At 33.0% G+C, this 21,439-nt stretch overlaps 1 protein-coding gene across 1 annotated transcript in view; it reads right to left on the bottom strand.

Annotated features, from left to right (window-relative positions):
• Positions 1-14,206, bottom strand: part of LOC137654436 (PAX-interacting protein 1-like) — a 128,159-nt gene extending 113,953 nt beyond the window's left edge. The window contains exon 1 of the mRNA XM_068388056.1: positions 14,072-14,206. Coding sequence (XP_068244157.1) covers positions 14,072-14,084 — 13 coding nt within the window. The 5' untranslated portion in view covers positions 14,085-14,206. The remainder of the gene's footprint in view (positions 1-14,071) is intronic.
• Positions 14,207-21,439: the final 7,233 nt, after the last annotated feature.

Raw genomic sequence — 21,439 nt, 5'->3', positions numbered from 1 at the left:
CCCTATCCTGACCCTTTCTTAGTTACGTACATAGGGGATACTTTATCATTTTCAAACTCCCTATCCTGGCCCTTTTTAGTTACGTACATAGGGGATACTTTATCATTTTCAAACTCCCTATCCTGACCCTTTTTAGTTACATACATTGGGCATACTATATGATTTTCAAAGCCTGGGATAATTAACATGTTCAAGCCCTCTATCCTAACCTTTTTAGTCACATACATCCCAGGGTTTAAAAATGCCTAAATATCTCCAATTATTATTATTATTATTATTATTATTATTATTATTATTACTTGCTAAGCTACAACCGTAGTTGGAAAAAGCAGGAATGCTATAAGCCCAGGGGCTCCAACAGGGAAAATAGCTCAGTGAGGAAAGGAAGAAGGAAAATAAAATATTTTAAGAAGAGTAACAACTTTAAAATAAATATCTTCTATGTATGTGAATAAAACGGTTCAGGATAGAGCGTTTGAAAATGATAACCTCGTTGTGGAAAACCGGATTGTCAAAGACTTTAGTTTCCAAAATAAATTAGCTCGTTATTATTAACATTACCCTTAATCGTACCCCCATATCCCTTTTTGTGGCCTGATTGGTAACGTCTCTGCCTGGTATTTGCCAGTTGGGGGTTCGAGTCCAGCTCTGACTCGTTAGTTCTTTTAGTGTTTGCAACCTTACTAACCTTGTGAGCTGAGGTTGGGGGATTTAGGGGAGCCTATAGTTCTATTTGCTGAATCATCAGCAACCATTGTCTGGCCCTCCGTTGGTCCTAGCTTTTGGTGGAGAGGGGGCTAGGATGCTGATCATATAATATATGGTCAGTCTATAGGTTATTGTCCTGCTTGCTAGGGGCAATGTACTCTTCCTTGCCTCTGCCATTCATGAGCGGCCTTTTAAAGCTTTTTAAACGATCGCCCTTTTAAATAGGTTTTGAGGGTTCCTATATGGGAAGTCATCGCCCTGCATTATAAGACATTGCATGACTCAATTTTCAAGGTAGAAGTCCCGTTATTTCTTCACTCTTAAAAAATATAAAAGATTCAGGATCAAGTAAATCCTTTGCTCTTTGAACCTGCGGACAAGCTTTTCTTATAATTTGAGTTACCTTATTGGTTCCCTAAAATAAACTGACAGTTTTAAGAAACATTTGAAAATTACCAATTATTTGCCGTTCTTTCCTTGTGAATTAATATTTGCTATACGGTTTGAGAAAGGGGCAGTGTATAGTAATTTCGTAAAAGTGCCATTTTTTTTTTTATGATAAATGGGATGGTATTAAAAAAGCCAGATTTCTGACTTACCACCACCACCACCACTACTACTACTACTACTACTCACTACTACTACTACTACTACTACTACTACTACTACTACTACTACTACTACTATTTAAAACATAGACGAATCTCTGTGGGACAAGTTGAAGAGGCCATCAACCTGACGAGAAAGGTGCCTAAAAATAGAATTGCCAAATGGGGAATAGATAAGTCTTGAATATTAAACGCCCAGGGTAAAGTCAAGAACCAAACTTGAACAGATTATCAATCAGTACTTGAAAATATATGAATAATTTCTAAAAGAAAAGGAAGCAATTTTTCAAGTGTCTCTTCAAGTAAAAGAACTCAAACTTGAAGACTGTAGAAGGCCATGATGCAAGAACTTTGCTGTAACATAAATTATGAACAACAGCAGTCCAGTGTATTTGAACTCCACCCAATGCTCAGGTTTAAGTGAGGGATTTCTATTCTAGCTTTGGGTAAAGGTGTTTAGATAGAGGCTTTGAAGATGGGATTGTACATACATGGCAAGTAGTGTTGTGACTTATTTGATATATTATTTTGTTATCTCCGCCTACGAAGTTGGGAGGAGGTTTTGTTTTCGCCCATGTATGGCTGTTTGTTTGTTTGTGAACAACTCCCTGGCCACAATTTTACTCCTTGAATAGTGAAACTTTCAGAAATTAATTATGTTGAGAAATGGGGTGATTCCGTTTTTAAAGTCCTAGGTCAAAGGTCAGGGTTAAGCCAAAGGTCGACGGTATTTACCTTAAGGCATGCTGTTTTCTAGAAATAAGCATCCGTGGCAGAGGTCTACACTTTCGAAGTGCTTTTCTATTTATGTATAGAATGTTTCTCATAAATTTTTACATGGACTTTGTCATTTATTGCTTATGTTTTTGTGTTGTATTTAATTATTGATTTTGCATTTTGCTATAATTTGAGCGATTGTGGACCCCTTTAAAGGTTTTAAAGGACGCTCGTGAATAGCAGAGGAAAGGGACAGTGACAATGTCCTAGCTAGCAGGACAGTGTATTAGTGACCCTATATACATATGATCAGCACCCAAGCCCTTTCTCCACCCAAGCTAGGACCAGGGAGGGTCAGGAAAATGGGTGTTGATGACTCAGCTGGTAGACCTATAGGCTTCCTAAACCGCCCCTCCCCATCCTTAGCTCACAGGGATGGTGAGGTTGCAGACACTACTAGAAACGATCGAGCTTAAGCGGGACTCGAACCTTGGTCCGGCGATAACTTGCTATAAATTCTGTTAAGAAGAGTTATGGTTCTGTCTTGTAAGACTGTCATACTCTTATATGGAACACGGGGATCTTGAAGAGTGTTAGGTTTTATGCATCATCAATCTTCATCTACATTGTATCAGGGTAAGATGTATTCACTCTGCACTGCTGTTGCGGATCTGAAGCATAGTTGCTTAATAAATTTGTTTGATCACAGCTTTGCAACTAGAGGGAGGTTCAGTAGAGCACAGACCTCCGCCGCGGCAGCTTGTTTTTAACCTTTTTGCTCAACCCTGACCTTGACCTTAACCTCTCAAAATTTAATAATTTTCAGCTTTTTAAAATAATTAATCCCTGCAAGTTTTATTACTCTACAATTAAAATTGTGGGTCAGGAAGCTGTTCATAAAGAAACACACACAAACAGGGAGTAAAACATAACCTCATTCCAACTTCGGTGGCGGGAGGGTAATTATAAGGAGATCATTCAAACTATTGGTCGAGCATAACCACCAGTTGCGTTGGAACTTAAACTGTAAAATATCCACGAAAAGTTATTTAACCAAAAAAAAAAGAAAAAAAAAATGTAAACAATAATCATTTAATGTATGATGATAGCATGTCTCCTCAATCACTTAGGTCTGAAATCAGGTTACTGACTCGATTCTAAATGTAAGAGTATCAGTATAATTCTCACAGTATATTTCAAGACATATGCTGTATTAATACTTTGAACATTGAATCATCTTACTTAGGAATCAACAATAACCAAGGTCTTGACAAAATGTATGCAAATATATTAGTTATGTGCCGTGGAAAAAAATCAGTAGCATTATGCTGCCCAACGGAGTACAATAAAATAGGTTTATATTCAACTGATCTTTCGACTAGAGAATGCTAGCACAAAATAACACACACACACACACACACACACACACACACACACACACACACACACACATATGGTCATACAAAATGTCCAATTCATGTAATAAGCCATAAGTTTGGACATCGTTGTCACAGCGACTTCAAACTTGGTTTATATATGAATATATAAAAATCCACGCCAGTTAATTCATGTTAGGTCAAAGGTCAAGGTTGAGCGAAAGGTCGAGAAATAAGATGCCGCGGCGGAGTTTGTGCTCTACTGAGTCCCCCTCTAGTTTCATTTTAAATGTGTTCTATTCTTCCGAGTTTTAATTAATTAAACGTAAAAATAACATCCTAAATCTGATGCTTTCAATGATCAATTTTTTTTTTCTTTTTTTTTTGTGTGTGTGTGTGTGTGTCTGAGGTCAAATGAACGATTGTAATCTCTAGGTAAATGCCTATTGGACTGCAATATTAAATTATGTTATTTCTATAAAGTACTTATTTTAACTTTTTCATGTATGCATTTTGCTAACTGATTTGTCACTTTCATAAGTAGTTGAATATCAAAGGCGAATATATATATATATATATATATATATATATATATATATATATATATATGTATGTATATATATTATATATATATATATATATATATGTATGTATGTATGTATGTATGCATTACTCATGGCCACCCATTATAAGTTGGTTTGCTGTCAGCGAGCAGTTGAAAATCTCCCACCATCACCACCTGCACTGGCCAGCGTGGTGATGACAATTCACCAAACTCCAAACGTGAATAGACATATCTGAGGCATTTGTCCTGCAGTTTATTAGAAACGGCTACATTTGTTGTTGTTGTTGTTGTTGTTGTTGTTTGTATACATACATACATACATACATACATACATGCATACAACAACAACAACAACAACAACAACAACAACAACAACAACAAATGCTATTCTAAAAGCTATTCTTGTAAAGTTTTGCGTATTTTCAATGACTTTGTTTCCTGAGCTTTTCTTGAACCCGAACGATTTTTTTTTTTCAAGGCCAAGTCATCACTGGCTACCAACAGGATGAAGCGACTGACCTTGGGCATGAAAGACCTGACCTTAAGCATTCCATGAAGTGCGTTTTGCTTTAAGGACTAATTTGACGTTAGGTAGCAACGCTCTGGGTTTAAAAGTTTAAAGGCCGCTCATGAATGGCAGGGGCAAGGGACAGTGACATTGCCCTATCAAGCAGGATAATGGCCTAGAGACTGACCATATATACATATGATCAGCACCCAAGCCCCCTCTCCACCCAAGCTAGGACCAAGGAGGGCTAGGCAATGGCTGATGATGTATCAGAAGATATAACTATAGGCTCCCCCAAACCGCCCATCCTTAGCTCTTAAGGATGGTGAGATTGAAGCGATCAAAGAAACTAACGAGTTTGAGCGGGACTCGAACCCCACTTTGGCGTTCACCAGTCAGGGACGTTACCACATCGGCCACCATAACCCTGGTGGCCGATGTGGTATTCTTTTATTTTGCTGTCCAATTTCTTAAGTTTTTAGTCCGTTGTCTAATTTAAATTGTCCTCCCTCAGTTGCATCTATGCAATGTATAGCTTCCCCGGTCCCTGTGATTGGTCTTGTGTCCCTATTTTTATGACAATTGATCAGACGTGTCATAGTTTTCCTGGGGTTTCAGAGATTTTGAACATTTGAGTCATTCAATGGGTCACTCTTTATAAGCAAAATTCTTCAAAATAGCATTTTGTAAGGTTTTAGTTTATTGTCTCATTGCAATTGTCTCCCAGAGTTGTATCTCTGCAATGTATGGCCTTCCCGGTCCCTGTGTCTGGCCTTGTGGCCCAATTTTCATGACCCAATTAATCAGAGGTGTCATAATTTTCCTAGGTTTTTCAGATTTTTAACATTGGAGCCATTCAATGGGTCATTTTTTATCAGAAAAATTATTCAAAATAGCAATATGGGGCTGTTTAAAAAAAAAAAAATCCATTTTTTTTTGACACACTTTTCTCGTCTCAGATTTACACATGCAGTTTCTATGAAGTTAATAATGCTTATCATTTTAGATTCCATATTTTGTAAGTTTGTGATGCATTCGTAGATTTTCTTCGTTTATGCGAAACGGCATTAAAAAGATTCTTGGAATTGCAGAGACTGCTTTCATATACATTACTAAAGGGATGAATGTTTTGATCATCCTTGTAGGATTTCAACTTGAAAAAGTATCTTGTGTTGAGGTATAGTTCACGGGAGGTCAGATTTGAGAGAGAGAGAGAGAGAGAGAGAGAGGAGAGAGAGGGAGAGAGAGAGAGAGGAGAGAGAGAGAGAGAGAGAGATACACACTTGTTGAACATTGAAGAGGGTTTATTTCCTATTTTATTCAGCCAAAATTTATTCGTAAACAAAATCACCCCTTCTAGCTTTTCAGTTTTCAGGTGTCCCTTAATGCCACAGAGGCAAATTTGCATTGATGGTTCTGCTGCTAATTGCAGTTGTGGTTGAAGAGAATGATTGTTCAGGATCCTGCTAACCCCACCACAGGGAAGGAAGCAGGTAAGGAAAGAAAGAAGGTTAGATATACGTAGGACTTGGAGTAGGATACGAATTTTCGAAGACCCCTTATTAGGAAGGAATATCCAGATAGGAGGAGAGGATTTCAAACTTTTGTCAGGCAGATGTAAGATGGAAGAGTGCTGCAGGACAGTTAGCGTTGACTCTAAGCTATAATCTAAAACAAGAAGTCCTTTGTTTCTTTGTCCATGCAGTTCCTTTAGGGCTTGAGACTCTGATCTAACCTCAAGGCGACTGTTTCTGACATTTTTCAGTATATATATATATATATATATATATATATATATATATATATATATATATATATATATATATATATGTACATTAATATTTTTAACTTTTTTTTTCATATTTTCAACTTTTTCTCAATTTCCTAACCTTAGCTCGTTCTTTTGTTCAACCATTTCATTATTATATCTGCGTTCACTTCTTTAGAGTGTTTGTCAGAGAAACTTAAATAGATTAAAAGCCACATTTTCATATTTTTTACTTTTTTCATATATTCCCTATCCTTAGCTCTGTTTTTTGTTCAACCATTTCATTTTCATATTTGCTTTCAATTCTGTTGAATGTTTTTCATAGAAACTAAGTAAATGGAAAGCCACATTCGAAATGATATAAAAATACAGTAATGTGAATTTTTGATGAAGGATTACCGTAGATATATAGCTACCCTTTCCTTTTCTTCAATTTCATCTGACTAAGTTGTGTAAGGGGGATAGAGCTAAAAGTTAAGTGATTATGCGACTAACATTCTTGTGCGTAAAATATTTTTTTACACAGTTTCACGCATTGATTTTGGGTAGGAGTTCTCTTGCTTGAGGGTACACTCGGGCACCCTATTCTATCTTATTTCTTTTCCTCTTATTTTTTTTAAGTATTTATAGTTAACAGTATATATGAAATATTTATTTTAATGCTGTTACTGTTCTTAAAATAATTTATTTTAATTGTTAATTACTTTTCTTGCAGTTTCCTTATTTCTTTTCCTCGCTAGGCTATTTTTCCTGTTGGAGCCCTTATGATAGTAATAACAACAACAACAGCAACCACAACCACAACAACAACAATAGTAGTACGTAATAATAATAATAATAATAATAATAATAATAATAATAATAATAATGATAATATTATTAGTAGTACATACATACATATACCAAGGCACTTCCCCCAATTTTGAGGGGTAGCCGACATCAGCAAATTAAAAAAAAAAGGGGGGGGGGACCTCTACTCTCTACAAATAATAATAATAATAACCAATAATTAACAATTAAGAATTAAGAATTAACAATAAACAATAGGAAATTCACACCTAAGATTACGTGGCGTCCTTGATAAACAGTTGTGTGCTACAGGTTTCTGCCGACTGTTGAGATACGCAATTACTCTAAGAAGACTCCGGAAAATTGTGTTTATGGGGGAACACGGAGATGGTGATGCAACCATTTTCTTTGACAAAACTCACTGAATTACACAATTATACCACTAGTGTACGCGACCCGTTAAAATGCGGCTGAATATTTTAGATATGCACACACACATGCACCCCTCTCTCAGCAGGGTATGACTACTCCCTCTTCCCTCCTACCCGAGGGAAGGGGAGAGCTAGGCGTGACCGGAAATGAATGAATGAATATATATATATATATATATATATATATATATATATACACAGTATAATATATATATATATATATATATATATATATATATATATATATATATATATATGTATGTATGTATGTAAGTATATATATTCTCTCTCTCTCTCTCTCTCTCTCTCTCTCTCTCTCTCTCTCTCTCTCTCTCTCTCTCTCTCTCTCTCTCTCTCTCTCTCTATATATATATATATATATATATATATATATATATATATATATATATATATATATATATATAGCTTGACACATGCTCTTGTTTATACATAGAAGACTAAATTACGCAATTATAATAGTAGTGTACGCGACCCGTCAAGAATGACAGCTAAATATTTAAATATGCAAACACACGCACCCCCTATATCAGCAGGTTATGACAACTCCCTCTCACCTACCAGAGGGACAGGGAGAGCTTAGCGTGACCGGAAAGAAATCTATATTTATACATTTATGAATATAACCTGTCGCGTTATAATGAGTCTTGAGAATCAGAACGGTTTATATTCTTCTTTATTATAACTCAAAAAAAGGTTGTTTCATTTTCTTTAGTTTGATTTTGTATTGATTTACTTAAGACACTTGTTAATATCAAGTTTATTGAATTATCAGTTTTGGTTCTTTGAACTCGGATAACAATATTAACTATTTGTATTTTTCTTTTCATTCAAAGTGTATCATATTGGGTTATTATTCCGTAAGAATTTTTTAGTTTTGCATATTCTCTCTCTCTCTCTCTCTCTCTCTCTCTCTCTCTCTCTCTCTCCTCTCTCTCTCTCTCTCTCTCTCTCTCTCTCTCTCTCTCTCTCTCTCTCTGTATATATATATATATATATATATATATATATATATATATATATATATATATATATATATATATATATATATATATATATATATATACAGCATATATATATATATATATATATGTATATATATGTATATATGTATATATATATATATATATATATATATATATATATATATATATATATATATATATATATATACAGAGAGAGAGAGAGAGAGAGAGAGAGAGAGAGAGAGAGAGAGAGAGAGAGGAGAGAGAGAGAGAGAGAGAGAGAGAGAGAGAGAGATACGTTTGTTGAAGCACGTGTAATTCCCGTATGGGACCTGAACTTGAGGACATGAGCATTGGAGTTGGTAGGCTTTTAAAAATATATATATATATATATATATATATATATATATATATATATATATATGTATATATATATATAAGCACTAGAAGAGTTGGAAGACCCAGGCCTACATAGCTGAGGACTATGAAGCATGAAGTGGGAGATATGAATGGAGAGGTATTGATTTAAAAGCTTAAGATAGAGACGACTGGGGAAATGTAACCGAGGCCCTTTGCGTCAATAGGCGTTGAAAGACATGATGATGATATGATATGGTATATATATATATATATATATATATATATATATATATATATATATATAGATAGATAGATAGGTGTACAAGGTGGCTATGACTACTAAAGTAGACGTTTCTGTACAGGAAAATCATTCATGTATCAATAGATAGAATTGGTTTATGGTAGTTGATGTTGTTATTGTCATTCCACGTCTAGTTTTAACATTATTAGCAATGGCAGAATACTGCAAACCCAAGGACCCCAATAAGAAAATGCTACTAAATACAGAAAAAATAAGTGGAATTAGGAATAAACTAAGAGAAATAATAAACAAAAGAAAACATATAAAGGACAAATGAAGATTGATTGATTGATTTAAATTTTTCAGGCATCCTAAAATCTAAGGTCATTGCCGCCGGTAACATTTAATTTATGTATACAAAAATAAAAAATAAAATAAAATAAAAAATAAAAGAGTATTCAATTAAAATCATAAAAGTTGAATGTCATAAAAGTTAAATAGTTTTCAGAAGACCTGCTTCTGAAATAAATCTGAAAATGCCACTTGCATAGTAGGACACATCATTCCCAAGAATCTTGGCAAGGATGAACCTGCCACCCTCACCTCGAGCCTCAAACAGAAATGATAATGAATACATGAAGTGGATAATTTTATGTTAAATGAAAATGATTTGCATGAAGTTTTAAATTCTGAAGTTCTACCAAATCAATTAAATGATTATAAGATAATAGCGGGATATTATCTTTATAATGCTACAAGGAACTGACCCACCTTTGGAAGCTGTGGTCAGCCACAGTGGGGGGTGTGTCTGATTGGTGTAGCGCATGGCTCACGCGCAATAGGTCCGTGGCGTGTTTACGAGCGAAATGATTTGTTGGGATTCATAAGAGGCGGGGTGGGGTGGGGGGGGGGGGGGGGGGCTTTAGTGACTCGTGACACCAAACGAAAATGCCCTACCTTTCTGGTGCCATCCTCTCCGAAATTTTTTTGATATATATATATATATATATATATATATATATATATATATAATGTTTGTATATATAATGTATATATATACTGTATATGTATGTATGTATATATACTATATATATTGTATATGTGTATATATATGTATAAAGTTACTAAGTATGAATCTTTTTCTCTAAATATCTGTGTACACATACACACACACACACATATATATATATATATATATATATATGTATATCTACACACACAGACACGAACACATATATACAGTATATGTATATATATATATATATATATATATATATATATATATATATATATATATATATATATATATATATATGTGTGTGTGTGTGTGTGTGTGCGCGCGCATAGCAGCAATGGAGACAATAATATTCCACCAAAAGAGGATTCATCTGATCTGCTCTTATGTCGGTCAACTGTTGTTTTGCTCTTAAATGCTCTAGTCAGAAGTTTCGCATATCTCGGCTTTTGTTTAGTGGTTTTATCGGAGTTGCGTATATATATATATATATATATATATATATATATATATATATATATATATATATATATATATATACTGTATATATATATACTGTATATATATATATATATATATATATAATATACACACATATATGTGTGTGTTTATATAACGAACGTACCCTAGAATCTTGACACACACATAGGTGCGTCCTTGCTTAAATACACAAGTACATACACATAAACGCAAGCATGTATCTATAATATACTGTATATGTGTGAATATATATATATATATATATATATATATATATATATATATATATATATATGTGTGTGTGTGTGTGTGTGTGTGTGTATACATATATTTATAAATATATATATCTATATATATATATATATATATTTATAAATATATGTATATACACACACACACACATATATATATATATATATATATATATATATATATATATATACATATATATATATATATATATATATATATATATATATATATATATATATATATATATATATATACACACCATGAATGTAATCTTGAGTGCTGACTCATAAACACGGGGCTCATTTTCTCTCTCTCTCTCTCTCTCTCTCTCTCTCTCTCTCTCTCTCTCTCTCTCTCTCTCTCTCTCTCTCTATATATATATATATATATGTGTGTGTGTGTGTGTATGTGTGTGTATTCATACATACATGCTTTCTCGTATTTAAAAGACACGAATTCAAAAAGAAAGCAACTGTTAACGTTAGAATCGTCCAATGATTAATAATTAATATTTGCGTTAATGATTTTCACTTTTATATACTCAGACATAAATGACCAGTATTACTAGTCAGTCATGTTATGACAATAGTCGTTATTGCTAACAAAGGCATTATGTAATTTATGACATAGGTAAATATTGAAATATTCATATGTATAGTTAAAACATCTCATAATGTATGTGTATGCATAAATATCTTCGTAGCTCTTCCATTTCTTCCGTTATTATACTACTACTATAGGCGATTCTTTTTAGCAAGGCAGAATTGCACTGACTCGTAGGGGTGCCCTTTTAGCTCGGAAAAGTTTCCTGATCGCTGAATGGTTTGACAAGATATTTTTAACCAGTCAGAGCAGGAAACGTTTTCGAGGTAAAGGGGCACCGCTGCGAGTCAGTGAACTCCTCATTATAAAAAATTTAGTATAATACTAGCTGACCTACAAATTTAAAGTAAGATGAAAATTATTTTTTCCCGTTATTATTATTATTATTATTATTATTATTATATTATTATTACCACTAATACTAGCTGACTTACAAATTTAAAGTAAGATGATAATTATTTTTTTCCTGTTATTATTATTATTATTATTATTATTATTATTATTATTATTATTATTATTATTACCACTAATACAAGCTGAGCTACAAATTTAAAGAAAGATGAAAATTAATTTTTCCCGTTATTATTATTACTACTACTAATACTAACTGACCTACAAATTTAAAGATGAAAATTATTTTTTTCCCTTTATTATTATTATTACTACTAATACTAACTAAGCTACAAGTTTAAAGAAAGATGAAAATTAATTTTTCCCTTTATTACTATTACTACTACTAATACTAGCTGACCTACAAATTTAAAGACATGCAAATTATTATTACTACTACTAATACTAGCTGACCTACAAGTTTAAAGACATGAAAATTATTTTTACTACTAATACTAGCTGACCTACAAGTTTAAAGACATGAAAATTATTATTACTATTACTAATTATAGCTGACATACAAGTTTAAAGAAAGATGAAAAAATTATTATTACTACTAATAATACTAGCCTACTACTAATACTAGCTGACCTACAAGTTTAAAGACATGAAAATTATTTTTACTACTAATACTAGCTGACCTACAAGTTTAAAGACATGAAAATTATTATTACTACTACTAATACTAGCCTACTACTAATACTAGCTGACCTACAAGTTTAAAGACATGAAAATTATTTTTACTACTAATACTAGCTGACCTACAAGTTTAAAGACATGAAAATTATTATTACTAATACTAATACTAGCCTACTACTAATACTAGCTGACCCACAAGTTTAAAGACATGAAAATTATTATTACTAATACTAATACTAGCCTACTACTAATACTAGCTGACCCACAAGTTTAAAGACATGAAAATTATTACTACTAATACTAGCTGACCTACAAGTTTAAAGACATGAAAATTATTATTACTAATACTAATACTAGCCTACTACTAATACTAGCTGACATACAAGTTTAAAGACATGAAAATTATTGTTACTACTACTAATACTAGCTGACCCACAAGTTTAAAGACATGAAATTTATTATTACTACTACTAATACTAGCCTACTACTATTACTAGCTGACCTACAAGTTTAAAAGACATGAAATTTATTATTACTACTACTAATACTAGCCTACTACTATTACTAGCTGACCTACAAGTTTAAAGACATGAAAATTATTATTACTACTACTAATACTAGCTGACCTACAAATTTAAAGAAAGATAAAAATTTTCGCCAATATCTGCTATTGGCGGAAAATGATTGACGTTAAAAGATAGCACCTCATTAAGCGCCTTTATCGTTGTGCTGATATCATGTATCTCTGGCTGTAGTTCATATAGATCCCCCAGGCGACCTCACACCTCTGCTATGATGCAAGCAAGCGATCGGTGCCAAGCAAAAATGGAACGATCTTTTACCCTGTATTACAAGTGCTTGTCGTGACTACATAACTGTTATTTGACGTTTGCCTGCCTTGTGGATGCCTAGACTTCATGCTTGTCAAGTTTCAGTGATTTTGGATTTCAGGAAATGCATAAATTTCTCGATTGTTTCAAGCGAATATCGGGGATTTCGTTTATGCCATGTGTAGGCTAAACCCATAAGGGCAGTACGACAATATTCGGACACGTGCGGCCTTGCCAGGCGAGCGATTTTAATCGCTTTTGTCGTGTGCAGGTGTAGATTTTCGTAAACGTTTTCTTTTTTATTTTACTGTTTCTATATATTATAATTCTCCAATTATCGCTCCACTGCTGGGACCGGTTATCAATCCGTCACTCTATATATTTTATCATTTCATACCTTTACAGACATAATACTAATTTCAAAACGTCCTTGTGTCTGAAAGTGAGTTGCCGGGCCTCTCAAGCAGTGCGCCAACGGGGAACATTATAATTATATATAATTTCCGACAGAAACACTTACATCACCACACTCGGTTGGGCAAACGAAAACACGCACCTAACACATGTCTAGCGAGTGTTTTGACTAGTTTTCTCCGCAGTTTTCATTGTCGGGGAAAAACCTGAAAAAATCACCGGACATAAACGCGACATGGCAACTGCCTGTGCTTGCAAGATGCATGCCTGCCGACCAATCAGAATTAAGGGTGTTCTGTTGCTACGTGCACAGAAAACGATGCAATTTACTGTACTTCATACCATTATTTCTGTATTACACGAGTGATATGCATGGCTCTGCAAGCTTACTTACCCCCCGTAGCCATTTTTTTGGGGAATTTGCCCTCCAACCCCTCCCACGGGAATTGTGGCGATGGAAAAAAAAAAAGAAGGGGGGCCTCTCTCGATCGGGTGCCCTGTCACGGAGCTTCGCGTCTCAAATGCGCCACTGTCTAAAGGCTACTGAGAGAGACACGGTCTGGTCTGGTGTAGCCTCTCTCTCTCTCTCTCTCTCTCTCTCTCTCTCTCTCTCTCTCTCTCTCTCTCTCTCTCTCTCTGCAACCACGCCGCCGTTGCCCGCCGCTGTAACTCCAGCAGACACAGACTGTCGCGGGAAAAAAAAATTACGTAGGGGGAAAGTTCAGAAAAAAAAGTAATGCTTCCGTTCATTTGTTTAGTCTGCGACACGTTCTGGCATTAAACGTTTGTTTGGGGGATCTGACATTTTAGATGTATTTATGACTCATAATGTATTTCTTAGCCCGAACGTCCTGTTGCGTTACTAAATACGATATTAATGGTTTGAAATTTAAGAATATGTAATTTAAGTCGGTTCAGGTCATTCAAATTAGTCACCCCCTAAATCCAGGTTGATAAATCGATTTGCACAGTCTAGCTCGTCATGTTTGAACATTTGGGTCCACCCCATATTTCAGTTCGCTTTCAGTGCATAGTTTTGAACTTTGATTTACAGTAGCTATGCAAGTTCTCATGAAAGTTCTCATGAAAAGTAAGAACTTGTCTGTATATCTCATTAGCCTCCCCCACATCTTTGCCTGCATCTCCTTCTAAGCTTCCATTATTCCCCCCTCCCACCCCCACCCCCCACCAGGGTCCTCCTACACCTCCCCCCCTCCTTATACCTAGACCGTGTATCTAACCTAGTACCATGCACACATGCACACCCTTCGACATCCTATACTGCTTCAACGGCTCATCCTTCAACTCTGCTTTTCCATCCCCCCTCAACCCCCCCCCTAACCTTCCCCTTAAGCTGGGCCATTTTCAAGTCCCAACCGAATTGTGGTTAGACGAAAAAGCTGGCTTTGAAGGTGGTGGAATGCGTTCAAGGAAAGGTATTGATTTAGTAAACTGGTATATTTGATTCGGTTTTGTTGCTAAGCTGATCTGAAGGATATTTGGTTATTTTTTTTTTCTGTCATGCATTGATTATTTCCTGTCTGCCAGTATATGTATGTATGTATGTATGTATATATATATATATATATATATATATATGTGTGTGTGTGTATATATATATATATATATATATATATATATATATATATATATATAATATGTATCCATCTCTAGCTTTATATATATGAATATATATGCACTAATATATATATATATATATATATATATATATATATATATATATATATATATATATATATGTATGTATATATATATGTATATATATTATATATATATATATATATATATATATATATATATATATATATATATATATATATGTGTGTGTGTGTGTGTGTGTGTATATATATATGCATACACATATATACATATATATTATATATATTTATATTTAATGGTCTACCTTTCTCTCTACATATAATTTCTTTATACTATTTATAAAGTTCGTTTTATTTTATAGATGCTGGTTCGAGAGCTACACTAAAACAACAACTCCAAGTAACTACTTCATCATTCAAACTCTGAAACGAACTCCATCTGCTAAAACAGAGAACCAGTAATAAGGTATGTTCAAACACCAATACATCTATCTATCTATTTATATATCTATCTATCTATATATATTATTCATGTATATCTATAAGAGGATGAAATACCATAAATTATTTTCTTTTGTATCTCAGAACTTCGGTCTTTATCCAGGGAAAATTGTTTAGCATGTTTTTGCGCCAAATTTGTTGGTGACATTAAAAAGAAAAAAAAAAAAAACGCGCGAACTGTAATTTCATTAGCGTGCGATGCTGTCATGAGAGTACTACGGAAAATTCTTCAAGAATACAACTTTATTATTATTATTATTATTATTATTATTATTATTATTATTAGATCTAGTAGTAGTAGTGAATAAGTATTATTATTAATATTATTATTATAATTATTATTGTTATTGTTATTATTTCTAATAGTAGTGAAAAACTGATTTCAAAGTAAATTTTTATTGTTATTATTATTATTATTATTATTATTATTATTATTATTATTATTATTATTATTATTTCTAGTAGTAGTAGTGAAAAAACTGATTTCAAAGCAAATTATTATTATTATTATTATTATTATTATTATTATTATTATTATTATTTCTAGTAGTAGTAGTGAAAAAACTGATTTCAAAGTAAATTATTATATTTTCATTATTATTATTATTATTTTTAGTAGTAGTAGTAGTAGTAGTAGTAGTAGTAGTAGTAGTAGTAGTAGTGAAAAAACTGATTTCAAAGTAAATTATTATATTTTCATTATTATTATTATTATTATTATTATTATTTTTAGTAGTAGTAGTAGTAGTAGTAGTGAAAAAACTGATTTCAAAGTAAATTATTATATTTCATTATTATTATTATTATTATTATTATTTTTAGTAGTAGTAGTAGTAGTAGTAGTGAAAAAACTGATTTCAACATAAATCATTTTTAGTAGACTATTAATGTCAGAATAGACCACTTGAAACTCCACTTATCTGGTCGTCTTATCTAATTTGGTATCTCGAGTAACAAACTGTTTATCGTTCCATTGACTGGCTCAATAGCAGAAGTTGCCATCGATTAGGTTCGTCCTTTGGGGTAGAAATCGATTGGATGGGAAACTCTGTGGGATTCTGTAACCCAGAGTGTAGTAACGGCTGGTGTTGTTGCACTTTTTCGCTCTAGTTTTTTGCAGCCAATTTTTGCAATACATTTTCTGTTATATTGGAAAACTGAAGAAATTTGTTTTGGAGTTTTATTATTATTATTATTATTATTATTATTATTATTATTATTATTATTATTGTTAGCTTTTTACAGCTAATTTTTGCAATACATTCTCTATTGTATTGGAAAACAAGTAATTTGTTTTTGAAGTTTTATTATTATTATTATTATTATTATTATTATTATTATTATTATTTGCTAAGCTACAACCCTAGTTGGAAAAGCAGAATGTTATAAGTCCAGGGGCTCCAACAGGGAAAATAGCACAATGAGGAAAGGAAACAAGGAAAAATAAAATATTTTAAGACCAGTAACATTAAAATAAATATTTCCTATATAAACTATTAAAATAAATATTTCCTATATAAACTATGAAATCTTTTAACAAAAGAGGAAGAGAAATAAGATAGAATAGCTTGCCCGAGTGTACCCTCAAGCAAGAGAACTTATACCCAAGACAGTGGAACACCATGGTACAGAGGCTATGGCACTACCTGAGACTAAATAACAATGGTTTGATTTTGGAGTGTCCTTCTCCTAGAGGAGTTGCTTACCATGGCTAAAGAGTTTCTTCTACCCATACCAAGAGGAAAGCGGCCACTGAATAATTACAGTGCAGTAGTTAACCCCTTGAGAGAAAAAGAATTGTTTGCTAACCAGGGTGCTGTCAGGTGTATGAGTACAGAGGAGGATGTGTAAAGAATAGGCCAGACTATTCGGTGTATGTGTAGGCAAAGGGAAAATGAACCTTAACCAGAGAGAAGGATCCAGTGTAGTACTTTCTGGCCCGTCAAAGGCCCCATAACTCTCTAGCGGTAGTATCTCAACGGGTGGCAGAGAAACGTGTTCTTACGACACCGCAATGAAGCTGTAACGAATTGCTAATGGTATACACAATTAAAGGCCGCTCATGAATGACTGAAGCAAGGGACAGTGGCATTGCCCTAGCTAGCAGGACAATGCCCCAGAGACTGATCATATATACATATGATCAGTGCCCAAGCCTCCCTCTCCCCCCAAGCTAGGGCTGAGGAGGGCCAGGCAATGGCTGCTGATTGATTGATTGATTTGAGGTTTTCTGGCATCCTCTGGCTGCTGATGACTCGGTAAATAGACCTACAGGCTGCCCAAGCCCCACATCCTTAGCTCACAGGGATGGTGAGGTTGTAGCGACCAAAGGAAGGAATGAGTTTGAGCGGGACTCGTATCCTAGTCTGGTGATCACCAGTCAGGGACATTACAACATATACTACAGGTCGTATCAATTTTTTTTCTCTGTTGCTTTATTGATAAAAAATAAATTTACATTTTACAGTGCATCATTTCCTTGATATAATATCTATTCTTACTGTTACTGTTCTAAAGATATTTCATTTTCCTTGTTTCTTTTCCCCATTGGGCTATTTTCCCTGTTGGAGCCCATTGGGCTTATAGCATCCTGCTTTTCCAACTATACTTAATTTTTTTTTTTAATGAGGCGCATTTGCACCATCTCGCAGCGGTGCCCTTTTAGCTCGGAAAAGTTTCCTGCTCTGTGATTGGTTACAATTATCTTGTCCAACCAGTCAGCGATCAGGAAACTGTTCCTAGCGAAAAGGGCACCCCTGCGAGTCGGTGGAAATCTGCCTCACTAAACAGAATTGACTATAGGTTTGTAGCTTAGCAATTAATAGTAATAGTAACTATTGCAAAGTTTCGTATGCGATTTTATATGAAAAAAAAATAAAAACACTTCTGGTTGAAATTCAGTAGCCAATGATTTGAACTGTTAACTTTCGATGAATTCAAAGAATTTGCGAAGGATATGTATTCACGTTACACCTATATTTATAGTTTTGCCTTTTCATTTTTACTTTATTTTATCAATGAATGCCACGCAACATAAATAATACAAATGACGATAAAGATACTATCCCGTCTGTCATTTAGGCTTTTATGACCCTCACACCTGAAAAGGATAACTTGATGTTTGTATATATATATATATATATATATATATATATATATATATATATATATATATATATATACACATTTGCGCTTACTCTGAGAATTACTCAAGGGCTGTCAGGGCAAGAGGCTATTATTATTATTATTATTATTATTATTATTATTATTATTATATTTATTATCATTTATTATTTATTATTTATTATTATTTGTTTATTATTATTTATTTTTTATTATTATTATTTATTATTATTGTTATTTATTATTATTGTTATTTATTATTTATTTATTATTTATTATTTATTTATTATTATTTATTTATTATTATTTATTATTTATTTATTTATTATTATTATTATTGTTATTATTATTATTATTATTATTAATATTATTAGCTTAGCTACAACCCTAGTTGGAAAAGCAGGAGGCTATATACAGAAGGGCTCCATCAGGAAAAATAGCCCAGTGGGGAAAGGAAATAAGAAAATAAACAATACGAGAAGTAATGAACAATTAAAATAAAATATTTCAAGGACAGTAACAACATTAAAACACATCTGTTATATATAAACTATAAAAAAAGACTTATATAAGCCTGTTCAACAAGAAAACATTTGATGTAAGTTTGAATTTTTGAAGTTCTACCGATTCAACTACCCGATTTATGAAGATCATTCTTCATCATTAAGTGTGATGTTGGGGTGTGGGGGGGGGGGGGGGGGAAGAATTCATTTTTGGGGTTGGGGGTCGTATTGTTTTCATATCCATAAATAAAATCACGATTTATCGGTAAAAGGTACAGGTGTTCAAACAGATGTCTGTGCCTCGTCAATGAAATTGGATTTTATTGCAAGACAAAGGAAAGTGGACAAGGAAGTTAGGGGATGCTTATTATTATTATTATTATTATTATTATTATTATTATTTTTATTATTATTATTGTTGTTGTTGTTGTTGTTGTCAGTATTATTATTATTATTATTGTTGTTGTTGTCAGTATTATTATTATTATTATTATTATTATTATTGTTGTTGTTGTCAGTATTATTATTATAATTATTATTATTATTATTATTATTATTATTATTATTATTACTTGCTAACCTACAACCATCGTTGGAAAAGCAGGATGCTATAAGCCCAGGGGCTCCAACAGGGAAAATAGCCCAATGAGGAAAGGAATCAAGAAAAAAATAAAATGTTTTAAGAACACCAATAACATTAAAATACAGATAGGAATATTCCTTAGGACTAGGAGTAGGTCCAGAACCCAAATCAGAGATAAAACAAAAATCGTAAAAAATTACATCTTAATTTTTTATTGTCGTCATGAGTTCTTGAGAGCGCTTTTGCTCGTGTCTCATTTTATCGTCTTAAGAACATCTAGAAACTGACCTATCTATCTATCTATCTATCTATCTATCTGTCTGGCCTTCGTACGCCAGGCCATCCGTTAAGGGTGGGGCGTGTAGATGTATTCAACATATTTGACTAATCCAAAAGTCAAGGTCAAGGTCAAACATACTGGTCAAAAAGCAATAGGAATATAACCTTGCATCCATCATGTAAGAACGAGGTCAAGGTCAACACTTTACTTAAAGGCTAAAGGTCATATAGCTATTTACAAAAAACATTTTGTTTTATTGTTAAGAACATTTTGTTTTATTGTTAAGATCATATTGTTGTCAATTTTACATTTACGTAAAATCAAGTGTGGTGATATAATATTATTGAGCACAAATAACCTTTATAACTTAATCCTGTTTTTCATTTATTTACATAACACTATTAATATAGTTGTAAATTAATGGTTTTGAGCGACTCTTTTCATTGCCATTCAAGAACAAATGCTAGTATTTTTATACTACAAATATTTTTTCTCATGATATATTTAAGCAGTTTCAGAGCTCCTGTTTGATATATTTTAAGCAGTTTCCGTGCTCTGTCTGATATAATTAAGCAGTTTCAGGGCTCTGATATATCTAAGTAGTTTCAGAGCTCCTGTTTGATATATTTAAGCAGTTCAGAGCTCTGTCTGATATATGTAAGTTGTTTCAGAGCTCCTGTTTGATATATTTAAGCAGTTTCAGAGCTCTGTCTGATATATGTAAGTTTGTTTCAGAGCTCTGTTTGATATATTTAAGCAGTTTCAGAGCTCTGTCTGATATATTTAAGCAGTTTCAGAGCTCTGTTTGATACATTTAAGCAGTTTCAGATCTCTTTCTGATATATATAAGCCGTTTCAGAACTCTGTCTGATATATTCAAGGAGTTTCAGAACTCTGATATATTTAAGCAGTTTCAGAGCTCTGTTTGATACGTTTAAGAAGTTCCAGAGCTCTGTCTGATAGATTTAAGCAGTTTCAGAGCTCTGTTTGATACATTTAAGCAGTTTCAGATCTCTTTCTGATATATTTAAGCCGTTCAGAACTCTGTCTGATATATTCAAGGAGTTTCAGAACTCTGATATATTTAAGCAGTTTCAGAGCTCTGTTTGATACATTTAAGCAGTTTCAGAGCTCTGTCTGATATATTTAAGCA

The sequence above is a fragment of the Palaemon carinicauda genome, chromosome 15 (genome assembly GCF_036898095.1).
Source record: "Palaemon carinicauda isolate YSFRI2023 chromosome 15, ASM3689809v2, whole genome shotgun sequence".
Taxonomy (NCBI): Eukaryota; Metazoa; Arthropoda; class Malacostraca; order Decapoda; family Palaemonidae; genus Palaemon; species Palaemon carinicauda.
Note: the sequence above shows the minus strand (reverse complement) of the source record. Positions and strands in the feature narration are given on the sequence as shown.